At 36.5% G+C, this 20,753-nt stretch overlaps 1 protein-coding gene across 1 annotated transcript in view; it reads right to left on the bottom strand.

The window, feature by feature from the left end:
- Positions 1–20,753, bottom strand: part of REV3L (REV3 like, DNA directed polymerase zeta catalytic subunit) — a 123,512-nt gene that overhangs the window by 58,656 nt on the left and 44,103 nt on the right. The window contains exons 2-5 of the mRNA XM_063329770.1: positions 15,166–15,355; positions 12,148–12,222; positions 10,550–10,710; positions 6,342–6,438 (exon numbers count right to left, since the gene is read on the bottom strand). Coding sequence (XP_063185840.1) covers positions 6,342–6,438; positions 10,550–10,710; positions 12,148–12,222; positions 15,166–15,355 — 523 coding nt within the window. The remainder of the gene's footprint in view (positions 1–6,341; positions 6,439–10,549; positions 10,711–12,147; positions 12,223–15,165; positions 15,356–20,753) is intronic.

Genomic DNA, 20,753 nt, shown 5'->3' with positions numbered 1-20,753 from the left:
AGAATTGAAAAATATTTACTTCTAAACTCCTTTTGCAGAGGTCTATGGTACACAGAAGTTAGGAACACGACGTTATGACTGAAGCTAGTTTAGACACATCCTCTTCTTTAAGAGGGTTATCTATGGGCAAAGCATGTAGATTTACTCAGTAGAGAGTTAATTAACACTGCTAGCTAGGATGCCTCCTGCAAGAAAGCTCTAAAATATTTTTCCTGACTTTGAAGCAGCAGAATACCAGGTGGTTCTTCTCATATGCACTGCAGAAATTAAACTGGTTTAAACAGCCCAAACCCAAACTGAAGGTAAAGGGCTGCTTTCATGGCAGCTTCAGTGGACTCCTGCTTTACCATCACACCACACTGAACAAAGGAGTACCTCTAAAGAGGTGCAACATTTCTCCTGTCTCACTTCCTCCTGGCCCTCAGCTTTCCTTGCTTTCCCCAAAAGAACAATCCTTTCCTCCGCAAACTGAGAAGAAAGGGGCAGGAGAGGGGTGTGTGTGTGTGGAATGGGATTCAGGAACACAAACCACAACAAATTACGGGGGCTACTTATCTGAAGCGATACTACAATGTGAGCTTTTGACTGCTGTCCAATTCTGTCAGTAGACTGGAGGTCTAATATTTCTGAAGTGTATCAATGTACCATATGACATTGTTTAAGATACCAAACCCATTCATTTGTGATTACAAAAGCAAGAATTATTTATTAGGTCCACAATAGTGTGTGAACTTCATAAAGACTAAAAAAGGCACTGGCAAGCAAATACTTTGCTTTGTAAGACTATTAGGTCACTATATTATACACAGAGAAAATTGAAATTGTTAGGCTGTAACTACTTTATTACACCTGTATCTATTTGTCCACCTATGAAGAAATAATGTCAGTCAATTGAAATACCAACTGCATTTTGCGTAATGCAGAAATAGATTCCTGCATTGTTAGAGAGAACATTGAGACCTGACAAGGAAATCAGAAAATAATTTTAAACCATAAAGGGGTAAAGTACTGAAAAAAGTCCACGTTGTTGTGGGGTTTTTTTTGTTTTCATTTTAATCTCCAGTGGAGAGAAAAACCCCAGTAACCTTACAACTTGTTAGCTTAACTGTTTAGGCAAAGAACTGGACAAGATGGAAATTAACAGTGTTAGAAGTGTAAGCTGAAATTAAACCAGTCCTAGAATATCTAATTACTGGCACTTGTAAGAGAAAAGACAGAGAGGACTGAAAGAAGATCTAGTTATTTGATAATCGACTCTTTCTATATATCACAGTTATACAAAGCTCAACTTGTATTACTAGTTCAATTACTCAGCTGATGTGTAACTTCTGGGGTAAGAAAGAAATATTCACCTATGTAAGGCTGATAGGGTTTACTGTGATAACCTCAACCTCTCTAAAGCAGACTCAGCTTTCAAGAATCTTCTTTACTCTCCTCTTGTATCACATTATAATAGTGGAATTTTTATTAGTAAGTAAAATCCTGTGTTACGCATAACATGAAACTGAGAAACAAAACAGAAATCCCAGCAATTGGATTTTTAATGGAGTGAGGGATAAGAAAAAAGGAATAGGCATTCTGAAAGTCAATTTTAGAAATTGCCTGACACTTAACGTTTTGAAAGCATATAGTTTAAAAGCAGAGAAAACAAAGTTTCCAGAATAATTTCTTGTCAGACATACTTTTAAAATTTGTGATGTCACATTTTGTGGCTGCATTAATACAGGAAGTGTATTTTCACCCTGTATGTAAATGTATGTTTCACTCAGTCACAGCAAAAGAAGGCAGAGCAGGATATTTCTTTGTTCTAAACATCCAAAAGTAATCTGGCAGAAGTTGTGAAGCACTTGTGATGTAGAATTCCTTAACGACTGTAAGATGCTATGCATTAATATATGACTACTAATCCCTCCAGTCAACAGTACTGTTTCGGAGTTATTGCGAGAATTAAGAGAGCAGATGATAGAACTCCTAAACTAAAGCAGCTCAGCCTTTTAGCAGAAGTGGACTGCCTATGCCCTAATGCACGCTTTAAGGACAATCCATTACCATCACTACCCTCCCTTCCCAGTCACACCATCAGCTGAGAAACTAGTCCGTAACATGATCAAAATGCATAAATTTCATGTCACACACTTTGGGTGCTCATATCCATCAAAGCATTCAAACAGAGCCTGCCTGCACAGTGGGCAAAAGGAATTGCAGGCAAGCTGAAACTTGCATTTTGATCACATAATAAGAAAGAAAGAAAGAAAGAAGAGTCGCTAGATACTTGTGCTAGCAGAAGTCAGGGCAGTAGCACTACAAGCTTCTGCAACATCCACGTAAGCCCCAAAGGCCAAAGGGACATTTGTTCCCACTTCAGGAAAAAGATCAAAAGGCATACGAAAGCAGAGCAGCTTTAACTGGCCCTTCTAACATTTTAATTTTCTCTGATTAAAACAAAAATGTCAGAGGGAGAAGTACAGAAGAACTGTCCTTATGTACAGTTATTTAACATGATTACGTGCTTCTTTGAGAATGATTTCATCCGAGTACTCTCAATAGCTTGATCAGCTGTTAGGTTTGCTGGTTTTGCTTACCCGAAACAAACATGCACAACACATCAGGAAAATATAGGAAGTAACTGTGTCTTCCACTCTCCCAGATCAAGCCACATTTGCTGAACAGCTACAGGGCTGCAATTAGCAAGTAAGAAGACAGCATGAAGAAGTCAGAACATGCCCAGTCTCCCAGCTGTAGTTAGTTGTAAATATGAACTACTCCAGGTCATTAGCAGTTGTTATACCTTGGAAGATACTCAGAAGTGATCTGTTTGACGCACATTGCCCTGTACAACAGACTAACCACCTGTCTCACATCCCATGCATCAATTCTGCGAAGAAAAAGATAATTTTATGTAATGCCAAAACCATGATTTGAGAATATCTGTATTAGAACAAGGTTAGAAAAGACGACTTAGCAAGTCCCAGCCGAAGCATCTACATTTCATTTTGTAAAAGAGAATGTAGGTAAAATTGTTCACAAAGGACAACTTGTAATATAGACATATGAAAGGCGGGGTTAAGTGAGGTGGCATAGGAACGGAAGCAACCCAGCTGCAAGAGAACAAAGGTTTACTCTCTTAAGCAGCAAGATAAATCAGAGTTCCACAACACTGAGCTGCCATGGCTAGACTACTTGAGATGCACACTGCTGAAAAACTGTAATACAAATCCATCTTACCTTTGTAGAAAAAGCTCCAAATAAGTTATTGAGAACAGACAGAGAGAACGGCTCTTATTTTTGAAGAAAGCAAGTTTTTGGCACTATCCACTAGCATAATAATAATAATAATAATAATAATGATAACGTAGGATGAAACCCGTGCTCAAAGAAAGTACCAAGGTTTTGTTCCTCAGAGAGTGAGGCAATGAACTAAAGCAACAGTGGACACAACTAAAAAAGTGTTCACTCCACAGAGTTGGCTAGACTGAAGCCCTCAAAACCCTTGAAGAATGGACATCAAGGCCAGTATCTTAATTCACCAACATTAACGACAGCCTAGGGAAACAAGTTCTGTGATGATCACACCTCAGGTTATTTATAAAGTTCATCTGAGTACAGTAGATAAAAAATTAAACCCACAGAGAATCTGAAAGGAGTCACTCAACTACACTGATAAGGACTCTCAGCTTTGACATAATAGTTTTCCATATTCTATTCATGAAGGAAAAGATGTCTTTATTTGCAGGGTGTTCCAGTGATTTGAATAATGCACATATTTTATTAAGAATCAAATGGCTAAATAAAAACATGTACATCCTGACAAGCAAGAAAAGCACTTATGACAACCACAAACCTAGTAGAAATCTGTAACATTACACAACTGCTATGCTGTGCAACAGTGTTATTTGTCAAATCTCTCCATTTTCATATAAACTCACGTTCGATAGCAAATCTAGGATGTAAAAAAGAAAGTGTTCCTCAAAAGCATTCTACCAATCATTCTGCTTTTAACACATCATGTCCAAGTGGTAGACTTGACCGGCAGATTACTCCAAGCCTGATGTTTACCATTAAGTTCTCTCACTGGAACTCATGGAAGTGTTTAATCATTTATTATCAGCTACCTGAGGGATAACATGAATGTGTCTCATGTGAAGAACTCCTCTTGTCAAAACTGTTGGATAGCACTGCCAGGCTGGAGTGACTACTGCCTATTTTAAGGTGGGCTTTATAGGTTCCAGTCTGGTAACACCAGCAAGTATCGTACCTAAAAGCCTTATTACATCAGGGATTCCTGGGCACTAGTGGCTTTGGACATTTGTCTACTTTGTAACAGAATCACTCTGGAATTAGATTAAAAGAACTGTCCCTGGCTTAATAAAGTACACTAATTATAGTGGCAAATTAGTAATGCAGAGATTTACCAGGAGCAAGACAGGACACGGCTGGGTTAAATACTGTTCTGGAGAAGTGACAGATTAGCAAGGTGCTACCTAGTACTGAAAAGTGAATTCAGTCACCAAGAAACTTTGGCATAGTTCTCAAATGTTTTTTGAAATAAGGAACCACCAGCGGCATTTACACATGCAAAATGCTGCTATTGTTACCTACAAAACTTTGAATAATATTTTGCATATTACCTACCAGGCATTCAGCATCAGATTTCAACCACTTGATATACTGTACTCCAAAGTCAAGAAATGCCAAATCACTGGTACTGCTTGGTTAAACCCAGAGCACTTGTCAACTGCCACCTGCAGCAAGGGCTTGGCAGATACATGTTGGACTACCTCTAAAATTTAGTCTCGATGTACGTAAAACCCAGGATAATGAGTCCAAACAGACATCCCAATCACTAAGAATACAAGGCAGCCCTAGAAATTTTGCAGTATCAAACAACATTTAACTGTCTTTTCCCCTTTAGTTTTTTCTTGAAAGAACAACAACTTAAGTGTACAGATTGAAGGTATGGAAAGATGAGATCTTCATATCTGATATAAAGGACAAGCAAAGGCTTAGAAGTTCAGTACTGACAGATAGGAAAAACTTCAAGTGCTGTTGGAAATAGCAGTCAAACAGAGAAATACAGTAAGCAGAAGTTTTTGCTATAAACATCTCAACTTGACTCAAGAAGACTGGATAATAAAGTGAGGGGCCTGTGCTAGCATTGCACATGAAACTAGAAATCAATATAGCTGTTGATATAGCTATACATAGAAACCAAATGTTTGGAATAGAGAATATACTTTGTGAAGGAAAGACAGAACTAAAGGAAGAAGGGCAGCTTTACAGATATCAAGTAATGCTGTAGACCAAAAGAATAAAACCAGTATGGAAAAAATCTGAGTCACAATCATTTTAGGAAACAGTTACAAGGATTTCCTTGCATAGATATCTCCTATAATATCTGGGTCAGATTTACCTTCAGCAAGGTTGATCATGACAGTTATGAGTCTATTAACCCAACCTAGATGCAAATTTTCAGAATTTTAAAGGAAATAAAGAAGGTAATCTGAAAGGGGGACAAATTGCAGCACGGGTTTGATTACAGTAACACTGGTTTAAGTTGATGTCTCCCATAAATAATCCAGGAGAAATTATAACAGTCAATTAATTTTGTGTAGATACAGAACAGAGCAAAATCAGGAATAGAAAAGAGTTTAGATTCATTACGTTGCAGTGGCACGTACATCCTACAGCATTTGGAAGACAGGTATGATAGAACACCTTTAATAAAATAATTCATTTTCTAGAAAAAGGAATGTTTGACACAGTATCAAATGGGAAAATTTCAGTTGGAGGAGATGTAAATTAGTTCCTAATTATTAAAGCGTTTAAATGGTGAAATTCCTACTGCTTATATAAAAAAGACTGAGGGTTGATACAAAATTTATAGAACTGAGTATAGACCAGTTTCTGGGATTGAGTTTACTTCACATCTCATTAATATTGTTGGCAGGAAATGCAGGACTGTATTAATGAAATATGCTGGTGAGGCAAGCTAGTAGACACAGTGGATATATAACAAGATCATAGTATCATAAAACAAACGCAAGATAACTTAGAAGTAGAATAATAGAAACAGGATGAAACTTAAAAATGGAATGCGAGACCCTATACGAACTTACAAGGGATTCCAAAGGGAAGATTATCACTTGGAAAAAAAAAGGAAGAAGAGAAATATCTTATACTAAAAAATCCTGAAATGTTTAGAAGCCAAAGTGACATGGTAAATGAGACTGTAAAGCATATCAGGGAGAGAACTACCAGCATCATTGCATATGGCGCCAGAGAGAATTTGTTTGGTATACTAGGTAGTATTCAGGCTTTACGTTCAAATTTGGAATGCTGACCTTGGTATTTCATCTTCCTCCCACTCAATGAAAGATGCGCTGTTTGAATTTTCTGGCAAATAAATTCTATGATGTTTACTTACACCTGATGTATCCCCTGTAAAGAAAAAATGAATGACAAATGAATTAATTTATGCAGCAATTTTTTTCCCACATCTCATTATATAATTGCATTTATTATTTAATACTGCCAGTCCAAATGCTCCTAAAGAATAAATAACACTGCATGATAACATCTTCAAAAAGTAACTATGCTATCATTTAAATGATTTAACTTACTTTCTAACATGTAGATACATATAAAAAGAAAAAGATATTCTCAACATACTGACATTATTAGAATTACATTTGCTGTGTTCTAGTCACATCTTAACCTAAATTCAATCTTTATCTGCACGAGTTTCAAAGTAAATCATGCAGAGTACGATGTAAACTTCAGAATTCCAAAGTGTTTGGGTCCTCAGGTCATATTCCCAGTGGGAATTAGAAGTCAAAGAAAACACTAAATTCTACTTCATGGTTTTCCTCTTTCTTATCTGAGCTGAAAGAGAATATACAATATATTCCAGACACAGTGGCAGTACCTGTAAGTGGAAACCTACAATGAAGGCAAGTGTTGCCTATTGTACAAATAAAGAAAACACTGTGTAAGTTTCCTTGGAGGTCTCAGGGTAAGGAATTGTGCTCCAAAGTCATGCTGGAGAAATCCTCTCTGAAGATTTACTGTCTCCCTTGTGGTCTTCTGAACCTTCACTCTTCAGAGGAAGGAAAGACAATATCCACAGGATATGTCACAAGAAATAAAAAAGCCCAGGAATGGAGTTGGGGGGAGGCAGAATGGGAGGAGACCTTGAAAACTACTCAGTCTCCCACTTCTATGTGAAAGACCAGCTTGAACCTTGAATTTTCTCAGCTGTGTTGGTGTCACACACTAGCAGGTTTTTTTTTTATTAAATTTACCTTCCAGCAACAGCAAACACTTTTGCATTTGTTAGATACAATAATTGAACAATTCAATTGTCAGAGGCCTTTAATAAGTATTTATTAGAACAGGTATTTTTAATCTATATTTTTGAAGTCAATTTCATAACAGAATCAATGTGAATTCCATTACTTAGAATAGCAGGTATAGGTATCTCTCATGTAGCAAAAGGCCCTGAATAACATAGTTACTATCGAAACAACTGGGAAACGCCATGCCAAAAGTGCCTTAGAAGCTACAAATAGAAGCAACTGAAATCCAGCAGGTTTAATTAAACATGTTCCAGACCAACTTTACTGCACCCAGACTAGTCCCTGCAAACCCTGTCCCTAGATCAGACTCCTAAGTGCATTGACACGGCACACAGATGCTAAACTCACATGGGAAACGTGGCACTCAAATGTGGTGAAAAGACATGCCTGTATTTATGCAGGAGCTAGCTCACGTTCAGCAACACCTGCACCAAGATGGTCTACGCACTGTGATACCTAAGCAGGTGATTCCAGAAAGACAACACAAATTACCCGATCCTGTTTGCACAGACTCAGCTCAAACCTAGCATGGCTTAGTGTCTGTGCTGTTCAAAAGTGACGACTTGCCCCTGGGCAGGGCTGGCCCAGGAAGAAACACAGCCATGTTTTTACTGTGTGGAATATCAGCTAATTCTCTATATTAAAATACAAGCTGACTATGCATAGAAACGTCTCTTGTTATTTTTCATCTGCAACTTGATTATTCTGAGTTGATGAAATGGGACTGAATAGCTGTATATTGTAAAGGAAAATACATCACAGCAGCTATGCAAGACTATAGGCCAACTGGTAAAATATATACTATTAGTTTAAGAAATCATATGCAATTCAAATACCACACCAGAGCAGTTTCAGTGCAGTTTCTTATTCCCTACAAACCCTACTTTCAAATACTTCTAAAAATCAAGGCTCAAATTCCTGTATCAGTTTGTTTCTTCAGTAAAGTTACTCATAGGGATAGAGATTTAAGGACACTCAATATTCCCCTTTTCTTGACATGACAATCTTTAAAGACAGTAGCAGTGACACATCAAGGTCTTTCAGAGTCATAATACAGAAGATGATGCAACTACTGAAAATAAAAAGTTTTGTAATAGTTTTAGCGGCATGTGGTGCATGAATGAATTTGCAGCCCTCTTCCTCACTATCCATAAACAGAAGAACTAGAGAAAAAGAACTCCTGCATCTTCCAGACACAGGCTGATGAAGGCAGAGTATTCCTGCTCCTACAAATTTGCCTGCTGATCTCTCTCAGCCTTCCAAAACAGTCTACGTATCTCAAAGAGAAAAACAACACTGGAAACAGGCTCCTGAGGCTGCTTATTTATATTTACGAACAGATCAATTATTGAATTTTCTATTCCTTGCCAGACGAATTTTTGTATTATCATCTGCAAGGGAAGAAAAGTAAGTGTTTGCTGCACATCTTTAGGCAAATGCTTTTACTGCCATCTAAGAAACAATGTTCAGCCTGACCTGCGTGGCACAAACTACACTTGACTACAATGAATGCACACCCCCAAGACACAGCAGCTGTGGAACAGGCAAGTAAGCGCATCAGTCATAAGCAGAGGCTACGCCTTCTACACCATCCCAACAAGTCTGAGCTTCAAAAGAATGGTGCTTCTCAGGGTTGCTGTGCAAGGACTGGCCTCTTGACAGCATTGCCTCTATAAGGTTGTACCAGGAACAAACCATTTGTCACTCAGCTGCTGTGCCAGTAGTAATAGATAGTGATCCTGCACTTGGGGACTGCAACAGACTGAAGCAGGCTACTTATACATGTGTGATGTGGAGCCACGCAAAGCGGTATGAATGTTGCTAGGAGCACTGCTGCCATTACCTGACCAAGCCAGGACAAGGCAGTCTGTCATTTTCTTGCTTTTATCCTATTGGATTCTCCCCTACCAGAATAAAGTCCACCGGTCTCAGCCCATGCTCCTTTTTTCACTCTCTTCTTCCCATTCAAGACCTAGGTCTTGCATCCTTAAATAAATGATGGAGAATATAAATAGCTTATGTCTTTTATCTATCATCTGAAAGAGAGAGGGTAAAGAGCTATGGAAAAAGAATGTGAGCAAGTATTTGATACAGTCACATCGCATGTCTCCAGAAGGCCACTTTGAACATTTGGAAGACTAAATGCAACCTGACTGTACTTCCTCAGGACTGAAGATCCTGAAGATGCTCTGTCTGTCGCTGAGCTTTTGTCTTCGTACAGTTTTGACACCAGCAAAATGTGTGGCCTATTGTTGAGTATGAGAAGAGTATTTTTCTTTAGATGAGACTCAGTTATGAAACCCCATGCACTAATCCATTGCTGTCTGAATATAGATGCATAAAAATAATGGGACAAAATTAAAGTCAGCATGATTCTTACTTGCTCTTTTTACAGAAAGATACTTTACTATTCAACTCTTGCTTTAGCTGTAGGAACAATTATGATTTAAGTAAACCATACTTATTTTTCTAAATGTTAAGTACCAAAGACATTATGGTTTTCCTACTGTTATCTCCCCTTTATACTGAAGCTTTTAGATAACATTATGGATGTTCTTGTAAAACTTCATTTGTATGGAAGTGTGTACATTCAAAATGCCAAACTAATTTTTTAAAATGAAAATTTAAAATACCTCCTTTGCATATACATTTCATATTTCACTTTAGAGCAAGTGACCTTAGTACAACACAAGCTTTTAAATTAAAAACATTGTCAGCAGAACATAATAGTTAGCCATAATTTTATAGATACTACTGCAGCAAAAAAAAAAAAAAAGAATTATAATTGATATAGGGATCAAAAACAAACATAAAAAAAATTAAAGCAGCAGTATTAGTACGCTATCTTTCACATAAATTCTTCAACTAAATACCAACTGTTTTTAATCTTCTACTTGTGAAGAGGTGTGGTCATCTTGTGAAAATGGTCACAGCTACACTGCTGACAGAACACATGTTTCTTGAAATATAGCATCTTGTTTCAGGAAGCAGACTCTTCTCAGTCCCAATACACAGGCACGAAAAGGAAAAATGATAGAAAGCTACGCACAACACTATTTTGATACAAACCAAGCTATAGGAAAACAACACGATACCCATTCAGCCACAGCTACAGCAAAAGCCTGACATTTCGTTCAAAACAGTAGTTTTTAGCCTTCAAAACAATTATTTGTCTTAAGAAATAAACACCTTACTTTTTCTCCTTGCCTTTCTGAATTTGACAGCAGACAGGTTTATTAAATTCATTCCATATAAGTTGTAGTCTATAAAGAGTTGAAGGAGGTAGGGAATATGGGCTTCATGAGGCTGGTAAGATTTGTTCATTATGGCTCCACCTTGCAGAAGCTCACATACTCTAAAATAAAAGACAAATTAGGACATAAACTAAAAAGTTATTCCAGTACAAGACTGAGATTTGATTTTATTGAAATATAAATTACTTAAACTTCTTAAATTTTGCCTTAGTTGTATTTTTAGCTTAAGAATTTTGTTTTCACAATAACAGACACACAAAAATGATCTCTGCTAATACTGATTCAATATTTGTCTGTTAACTACAAAGGAGTTGTGAATCCTCCAGCTTTAAAAAAAAAAAAAAAAATCTATGAAAAACCATAACATTGTATACTATTCCCGCAACTAATTCAAAACCACTATAGTCCATGGAAACCTTTCTACAGAATAACTGTAGCAGCTGTATGCCTACGCACTTTGAAAGTCTCTCTAGTTCTCCTTGACATATATGTGAAGATGACCTGCATGGTTTTAAAGTTACATACTGTATACACAGAAGCAGTATTGTAACAGCTTCCTAGAAGCATGACAATCTGCTCTTTTAAAGATCTACACATTAAAAAAAAATAACTGCAGGTATATGGATAATTATAAATTGTTGCAATAAATGTATCTCAAAGTAACAGGATATATCTATAAATCAAAGAAAAGCACTAAGCATTTCTAAATGCAACAAATTGAGTTAAAAAAATAGTTTTATACATAAAAATTAAAGGAATAATTTAAGTGAAGTGTCAGCCCTTATTTAGATGGAAGTAATACAAACACGAGAAGCTCCAAAGTTTGAAACAATTGTCACGTCATATATGTGTATAGATTACATTAAGACAAAAAATTAAAATCATGCAAAATTTTACTAGTCTAGAAGAAAAAAATAGACAATCCTATCTTATGAATATGTATTAGATATTTAAAAAAACCAGTTATGATAGGTAATACTCAAAGGATTTCAGTTTTTGCTGGAGAAAGAATTCCTTCTTATTTATTACTGAATTTACTGCAACTACTCTGACACTGAGATCAACTGTGCTTTTATTTAACGGAACATTACTCTATTAAGAAATAGAGAAACTGTCCAATCACAAAAACTATCCAGTTTTCCAAGCATATTTAAAATTTAATAATTGGTGCTTCTATTTTAAAAATTAAAAACTACCAGAATCTACTTCATAATATATGAAGGAGTACTACATTGTTTTCCTTAAGAGTTACAGAAAAAGTAACACGATACAAATTTGTTCAAATGTTCAAGAGTTGTACTTAATACAAGACAACTAAAGGCAAGTATATTTTGGTCTTGCTTTCCGAACATGATACTGCTTTAAAAAGATTATTGGTGTGCTTGAAATTACCAATTTTCTTATGTGTATTGAAAAATTCGGACAATAATTTTGTTGCTTTTATTTTGTTAAGATGTAGGTGAATCTTGCTTCAAAATTGACTTTTTAATTCAAAATATAAGGAAATCAGCCAGAACTTCATATCACCACATCCTTACCTTTTTACCATTGCAGGATTGTAAAGATAAATCTTCATGAACTGTCTCTCCTTTTCATGGTAACCATAAAAAGGCCTGGAGAGGAAGAAGCAAAAGCAAGAAGCTAGTCAGTTATGCTGTGGCATGTATTCAATCACATTTTACTATAAAGAGTATTAAAATCCAGGGGGGGGGGAAATAGAAGATAAACTGCATATCCAGGAGAATGAAAATTCCCACGTCAGGCCAAAGGGAAGCATTACATTGCTACATAAAGATAAGAAGAACAGGCCCTCTGGACATCAAAGTATAAAAAAAAAAAATTAAAATAAGAAGGCACTTCTGGCTTAACACTGTTTCTCTCTTTCCCCACATGTAAACACACTAACGGCACACCACCATAATAGTACTTTTAATAAATTTATTAGTTGTGGACCGCTTCAAAACCAGCATTCAGCCTTTCTGATAAATGCTGTAACAAAGTCCTTAAGGACATTAATTCTGCAGATCAGGTGTAAATGAATAAATACCAGCTGTGTAATATAAAAAACTGAACAATGAAAACAGCTTAAAAGAGTGAATAGCTGCCCCTTTTCAGTGATTACTAATCATCTTGTGCACTAAACGAGGCATGAATCCTGAAGAAAATAGGATTTGAGAATGCAATTAAAGAATACATAGCATAATGAATATGTCAAGGCTAAACTGAGGTTGAACAGGTAGCATTAATTCTGATATTATTTGACTGAATTACTGACTTTTCAGCATATAGAATTCTAATCTAATCGAACATGCTTGTAAAACAGCATGTTAAGGAAACTGGACATAATTCAACACATCGGGTGAATGCAAGAATCTACAGTTAGCAGTAATCACAAACAAAGTCAACAGAAATTCAGGAAAGCATACATTTAAATGTTACCTCTACAAAATAATATAAAATCTCCTTATAAAAAATATAAAAAAATGCAGCTGGGATGCTTACCTGCTAAGTCAAAAAAATGAAGCTCAGTGGTAAGAGAGGTTTCAGTCCTAAATTAAATGCAAACTCAGCACAATTGCACTACAGCATTAATATTGCTATCCTTAATATTGTTAAATATGCACACATTTAGTATCTCCAAAAGCTAGAATGAACTGTTTAAGAAAATTTTTGTGATGTTAAAACTGAGCTAAGCTGAAACAACAAACTTAAAGCTATTAGGCTGAAAAGGAGCTCAGATCTTGTATAATGAATCAATGTCTGCCTTATACGGATACTATAAACCCAGTGACAGGTTACATACATTGAGTTATAATGACTCAATGTGCTATAGGCACATAAATGAAATGCTACTTAAAAAAAAAAAGTCAGCACTTGCATGGCAAATGATCCATACTAACATTGACACGGCAGCAGGAAGAGCAAGATTTACAACAGTTCCAAGGTTAGCTATGAACATCTACTGTAATTTCACAATGCACAAGGACAGCATATTTAGCCTCTTTTTATTCCTGGACCTCCACTATGTTTGGAAGTTAATGCAACAAAAATCCTATGTTAAACCTATAAAGGTTTAGCAAATGTCTTTATTATATAACGATTTTCCTGCTAATGCAAAAGGGAAGGGGTAAGACCCTCTCCAAGATTTGAAAGAAAAACATAGGTTTCTTACCACAGAGACAATATAATATCTGTGAGCAAAATCAGGTCAGAACAGAAGAAAACAAATAGAACTGTGTGACTATATAAGCATGTCTATCTACCCAGGTAAAGATGAAGGTGTATTACAATTTCTGTTAGGAGCTTCTCATTAGCTCTTATGCAAGCAAACAAAATAAATGAAACACTCTTTCCTATTCTTCCTTGAGGCAATGAGCATCTGACTTTCAGTAATGAGCATTTAGAGGCTTTAAGGCAAGAGAGGTGAAAAAGAGGCAGGGTCTCCTAATCTCTGTCTGTTGTTTTCTCACTGATTCCAAGATTGTCTTCAGCAGTTTACTCTGCCCAGCTTTCGCTGTTGAGATGAACAGCTTTACTACAATTCACATAGTTCTCACAAAAAGAACAAAAAGAAGAAATTTGGTGGGTTCGCTTCCTTGTTGCTGCAAAAACACATCAGAAAGTTCTGATTAGAAATGAAGACAAATTATTGCAGCCACTTTACTAGCAATATCTAGAAGATATGACTAAAACTGGCTGGGGAAAAAAAAGATTGTCTTCCTAAACTTAACAGTTAGAAAAAACATATTTCAAAAGTGCATGAAAAAAATAAGTAAAACACAGTGCTGCACAGTACTGAAAATTAGTGTTTACATTGTTTTGAAGATTAAGAAGTCAATGCATGTATAGACTAACTGTATTCCTCCAGGACAGCTTCCTATTATTCACTACGATTTGACATATTTTTCAGTCCTTGTTTACGTAAGTTAAATAAAAATTGATTAAGAGAGTCTTTAAAATGTTAAGATTCAGTAACAACACATGGTTCCAACAGTAATAGAAAGCTGTACCGAATAAAATACGACAGTCAGCTTGACAAATAAGTAAATTAATGCTTAAGAGCCTCTGCATCATGGCCTATGCTGCTGGGAGAATCAGATGAATAAATGTGACCTGACAGTCTCTGTGATGTGCCATCTTAAACGAACAGAGAAAAGAAGACCTAGAATCAGGTTCCTGCAAGACTTGCCTGGTCACAGGGAACCTAGAATAAACCCAGACATGTAGAAAATACTGTCTGGAAAGTACTGCTGTAATAGCAGAGACAGAAATGGCTAAAAGGAACAGATTTGGCAAAATGATAGACACTAAAATTCAAGTTTAGGACAAAATGGTTGTGTCAAGTGTTTCAGGGAAAACCTGATGATTATGTTAAAGCCAAAGTATGTGAGAAGAGTTATTTAGTAGTTGTACAAGCCTGTACAAAGACACACGTGGGGGAAAAGAAAAAGGAAAAGCACTGCAGTCACCCAAGTCCATAGTAAGTGCTTTTACGTAGTACAACTGCAAAAGCATTTCAAAACAAATAACCAAAAAGCCTAACAGGTCATACTTACATTCCAGATACTAATGACACTTTGAAAACATGTTGAATAGAAGACGACGGATTGCCTAAAGCCACATTAAGTGCTCTGTCAATGCTGAATGCCACTTGACGAAGATAGTATTCTGGATGCTGTCCAAAACCATCATATGGTACATAGAGGTAAGGAAAGACACCATGTAAGTGGAGACAAGTCTTCTGACCTAAAGAAGAAAAGGCAAACAATTATTTTCTAATGAGTACATAATTTCTTCTTTTAAGTAGTCCCTAACTTCGAAATTTTTTTCAGGTTATTTTTAGGTTCTGCAGACAGGATAAATTTATGAAACAAGTTCAGGTGAATTTCAAACAAAAGGTACCAATTTTGAGCAGTTCTCACATTTGATTCATTGACAAAAGCAATACAGAACAGAGTTACATGACACACACAAGCGTCAAATTCTGCTGTTATACAAGCATAATTCTAACATTTTTTTGTAGTAATAACACAACACGTCTCTGAGAATAATTTTGCATATTGAGTTAGTGTTAGATGATTAATGGTTTCTCAGCCTTTGTAAAAAATTTGCAGTACCAAAATTCTTCCCATTTCTCACTAGGATAAGCACACAATCTCTCAGAAATTAAAAAGGAAGTCCAGACCATCTACAAGGACATTCAATATTCTAGTTACTAAGGCATAAGTTGGGATATGGGAAAAAGAAAACAATTTTCAACTTTTCAAATCTGTGGATACCCAAGAGGTCTGTACTACATATGCAGATCTCTAGCATTCTAACAACATGCTTACTTCTCAGCATTAGCTTTCATGAGCCTGCAGTAAGAGCAGAATGAATGAACACATCATGAAAACCATTGTGCTTGACCACAGCTGGAGCTTCAGCTTCAGACATGGTAGTACAGTAACGTGGACTGGGATCTCCCAAACCTACCACATTTTTTCGGGGAGCTAGTCTCAACTGTAATGCATGTTCTCTTCTTTCCTCACAACAATACAACAAAGCATGCATTCACTGCTGAAACTAACATCAGATCCTGCTCGCCACCCTTCCAGTCCCAAAAATTGTCCATGACTTCTCACTGGTCAATGGAAGTTTCACAGAAAAATACTATAAGCACATGCTGCCAATTAACCTCCACCGCACCACAGTGATAGGCAAAATATATCATCTTGCATTTTGTTTCCATAAATTCTCTGCATGAAGACAGCAAAACAGTACCTAAAGGCAGTGCTTTCATCAACCAGAAGATAGGTATTACAGACAAAGAGGCGGCACAATTTCACTGATCCACAAGACCAATGAAAAGACTTCGAAAAGTCTGTTCTTTCAAACTGAGATTATTTCTCAAGCATGCGGACCTTGCCCAAACTATTTACACTCAATTCATACCCTTGTCAGTGCACCACTGGCCACACAGTGAAGACAGCTCTAAGACTATTAAAGCATAGGAAGAATGGATCTTCAGAATCAGGGCTGCTTGCAAATTTTTACACCTGTGGAATGCATGCCTACAAATACCATAAATAGGACAGCATTTTATTTTTACTGGGGCTCAGATGTATTGTTCTTTCTTCAAAAATTTATTGGACCTTCACATAATGTCTAGAAGTGAGAGAAATTGCTCAAAGGATGCTCAAAGTACAAGTCCTTTTTCCAAGGTGAATTTTACTCTTCCTGTAACTCACCCCCACCATGTCTCTTCAGCAATGTTTAAATACAACCTATAGACACATTCATAATGTTGAGGTCATCATTTATGATGAATTCTGCCCATGCTTTTAAACTATTTCAGGAGAAGAAAAATCTTATTTATGTATCATGTACTTCAAATAATAGTAGACTAAGAAAAAGGGGAAACTAAAGAAAGAGAAACTATGAACAAGAGGGGGGCTTTAATGGTTAAACAAAGGACAGTTAACAGTTTTACATGGCATGAAAACCTCTGTCCCCCCAATGTGGGCGAAGGCATTTATTACTAGCATGTGAACCGAGAGAGTATTGATCTGTGTAGTGGTAGCAGACCATTTATTTTCTGTACTGAGTCACTAAGGCTGACTTTGAAATAAAGGATTCTGCCCCTTCCCCCCTCCCAATATAATTAACAGAAAATTAATAGCTGTTTAGACTTCTACAGTTCCTCTATTCAAATTTTTTTGTTTGGGTTTTTTTTTTGGGAGGGCTTTGAGGTTGGTTTTTTTTTTTTTTTGTTTGAGTTGGAGTGGGGGTGGTATTTTTTTCTTTTTAAATGTATGCCAGGATCATGTTCTGGGAGAAATTCAAATTCATTCGTACATATTATTTGTCTGAATGCCTATTGAAGCTTTTAAAAAAACAAACTAACAAATCAATCTACCCCAAACTAAATTTGATATTGGAGCCACAGACTAAGAACTTCTGGCAAATGTATGCAAGACAATTAATTAATAATGCTTTAATAGTTAGCACCTGATTTCTCAAGTTAATTAAATCTAAAATCCAATATATACATTTCTACTGCAGCTATTAATAGTCCTTGCTCAACTGAAATGTGATTTTATTGTTGAGTAAAAAAAAAAGAACAGGTATGAAGAATGCTTCTTTCTGTTTCCTTCTGTCCCGTTCCCCTGCATTCCCCCCTTTATGTGCAAAAACCCATGAAAACACTATAGCTTTCAAGTGACCAAAGAGTCAAATCACCACCTAATGCCAGGGAAATCTTGTAAAACATACACACTGAGCTGCTTTTCATTTCTGATTCTGCCAAGAAATCAAACAAGTCACTGCTGATTTAAGACTCCTATTAGGCCAGCAGCTGTTGAGTTACATGGGTTTATACAGCTACTCTGATCCTTGTTAGTATTGACTCATTTACCATGATATTTGATTATATTGCTACTTTTATTTACAATCCATATTACTACAAAAGTCTTACCCTGCTAGGGTAAGAACAGAGTCATTTGCTTCCATTATTTAAGTAAGAGCATCAAATTGCACCAAATGCAATCATGTTGAGTCTGAAGCCCAGATTCCAGAAATAGCAACCATGGTTTGCACTGAGCCATTACAAATTCTAGTAGATTCTTTCCAATAGAGCCACAAGGAGAAAACAGATCTACCCAATGAGGATCTCAGGCCACACAGACTCAGCAATTAACATAAATTAAAAACTGAGCTTGGGATAAGGTTAATAAATTTTATGCTTCAAATGTGTCAATCTTATGTTTCTGTTTCATTTCAGAGATACAGGCAGAAGCAAATTTGTACCATGAGAACAGCAGCAACCACCACAGTGACTGCCTGCATTGACCAGTAGATGTTATTTTTACATCTATTTGTAAGTTTCGTTACATCCGTAGAATCAATGGAAGTGGTGCTCACCAGCAGATTCTGCAGAAAAGCCACATGGTTTATACAAACACTCTACTGAGAATTTCCCAATGCAAAACCGGATGCCTGGAAGTGAGTCCCGGAGTTTTCAGATAGTACAGACCACTAAAATGTTTCACACTGTGGCCTCGTCATGGATCTACTGCACATGTACTTCACAATTATTCTGTACACACACAGTACATATGATGTCTCTATTAACAAATCAACATAGTGTATATGCAAAGTCTAGAACTGGTGGTGATCATGGGTTATCAGCCAGGAGGCAGCTGCTGTCCAAACAATTTCTCTAGCCTACGCTCTCTTAAAGAATGGGGTCTGCACTGGTTGAATTATCTGCAGGTCACAGAACAAGCATCCCAGTGTATGACCCAAGGGGGCTGCTGAGTAAACAAATACAAATCTAGAAGTGAAGCTGAGATTTATTCACAAGTCTTTCAGATGGTGAATGAAGGAACACGAAAGGTGCTGCTATAACATAGAAAAGAGGCAATACACAAACCCTTGAGATACTATGATACTCAACTAGCAAACTGGGTACTTTCTCCTAAAAGAAAAAACTGCGAACTAAATGTCAATATAGATGAATAGCCAGAATAATAATGAATCAATACTACAAAAAAAAAAAAATGACTCAGTACTTCAGAAATAATATAAATGCAATATTTTTAGACAGTAAAGAAAGTGAGCCCACCCCCAAATGCATACTTACAAAAGCAAGCAGCATAAATGTTACTGAAGTATTAAACCCAAATATAGCATTTTGTGTACTTGAAACCCACAAGAGAGAGATTCAGAAAACCAGCCTGGTATTTTTTTTTTTTTTAAGATGGTTGCCATATGCATTACTATTAGAAACACGTACCAAGCATAACCCTTGAGCTACTGTATAATTTAAAATATCAGAAGAAAAAATCTGTAGCAGCCCTAAGACAGAAAACTTCAATACAGTTAGAAGAGAACTGAAACCAGTATGATAAAGGAATGCAAAAGTTGCTCAACAACTACCCAAGAAGATGCAAGAACCGACATCTTCTGACCACCAGAATGCTTAGCCATACAGGTATGGACAAAACGGAGATGCAATCTATACAGAATCACAGAATGGTTGAGGTTGGAAGGGACCGCTGGAGGCTATCTGGTCCAGTCCCCCTGCCCAAGCATACAAACACCTAATTTCACAGTAGAATAAGCTAGAGAACCTGAGGATTATTATTCAAGTGTCCTCAGAGAAGTGCTCTTTCACCATTTAAAAAAATTGATTTTGCTTTAAACTTCTAAAAATTTATTTCCACTGAGATCAAATTGGACAAATTTTTGTAGAAAAGAAAAACATGAAAATTATTAATAAGAGATGTTACTGTATTGTCCAGTTCAGAAATAAAGTTTGCAAACAAATTAGACAAAGAGCACCTAAGGATTCACCACAGTTAGCAGATGACAATTTTTGTATGTATTTAAGGAGGAGGAGAAGACAAAAGTCCATCTGTTTTGGATGTAATTCCACACATACGGAACTACCTGATAGCTCAAACTCCAGCACAGGGGAGCTCATGCAGTTACTGCCTCCAGTGATCTCCTCCGGAAGACTTCCATTCTCATGGGAGGATTGTCTGAACAAAGCATACAGATGATCCTAAACCAATGTGTTTTATAGCCTGGAATATTAAAGTACACTGGAATCTACTAAGCCTGTGAGTCAATGTTGAGGTCAAGGCACCCTAAAGAAACCACGCACTAGGTTCTAGGATCTGTTCTACCTATGAATACCCAAACCCAACGTTTTCACATTAGACTGACCTAATCACAAGGCTATAGGCAAAGCTCTACAGACCTGGATTTGTACCACCACAGACAGGAATGCAAGATTTCTACAGTAAGAGTAAGATCCCGACTCTGCAGCTGAGGGGCATTTCAGCCTCAGAATTGCTTATGCATTAGATAGGATGATTCTAAAATACAAAACCCTTGCATCTGAGATTTTTAATAAAGAAAGAGTGCATGTCCTACAGTTGTAATTCAGTTTTACCAACTTCTTACAAACGATACTCAAAACCATTTAGCTCCTATCCTGTAATTCTTAATTTAGGAACTGAATATAGAGCCCTCACAAACTGAAGTCAATACTGGAAATATTTCAACTAGACATCATCTCATTTAGTATGTAGAAAACAAAAACTAAAGCTAGATAAATATGACTTCAGAAAACAGTTCAATGCCGATCTACATGCAG

The sequence above is a fragment of the Chroicocephalus ridibundus genome, chromosome 3, assembly GCF_963924245.1.
Source record: "Chroicocephalus ridibundus chromosome 3, bChrRid1.1, whole genome shotgun sequence".
In the NCBI taxonomy this organism is placed as follows: Eukaryota; Metazoa; Chordata; class Aves; order Charadriiformes; family Laridae; genus Chroicocephalus; species Chroicocephalus ridibundus.
Note: the sequence above shows the minus strand (reverse complement) of the source record. Positions and strands in the feature narration are given on the sequence as shown.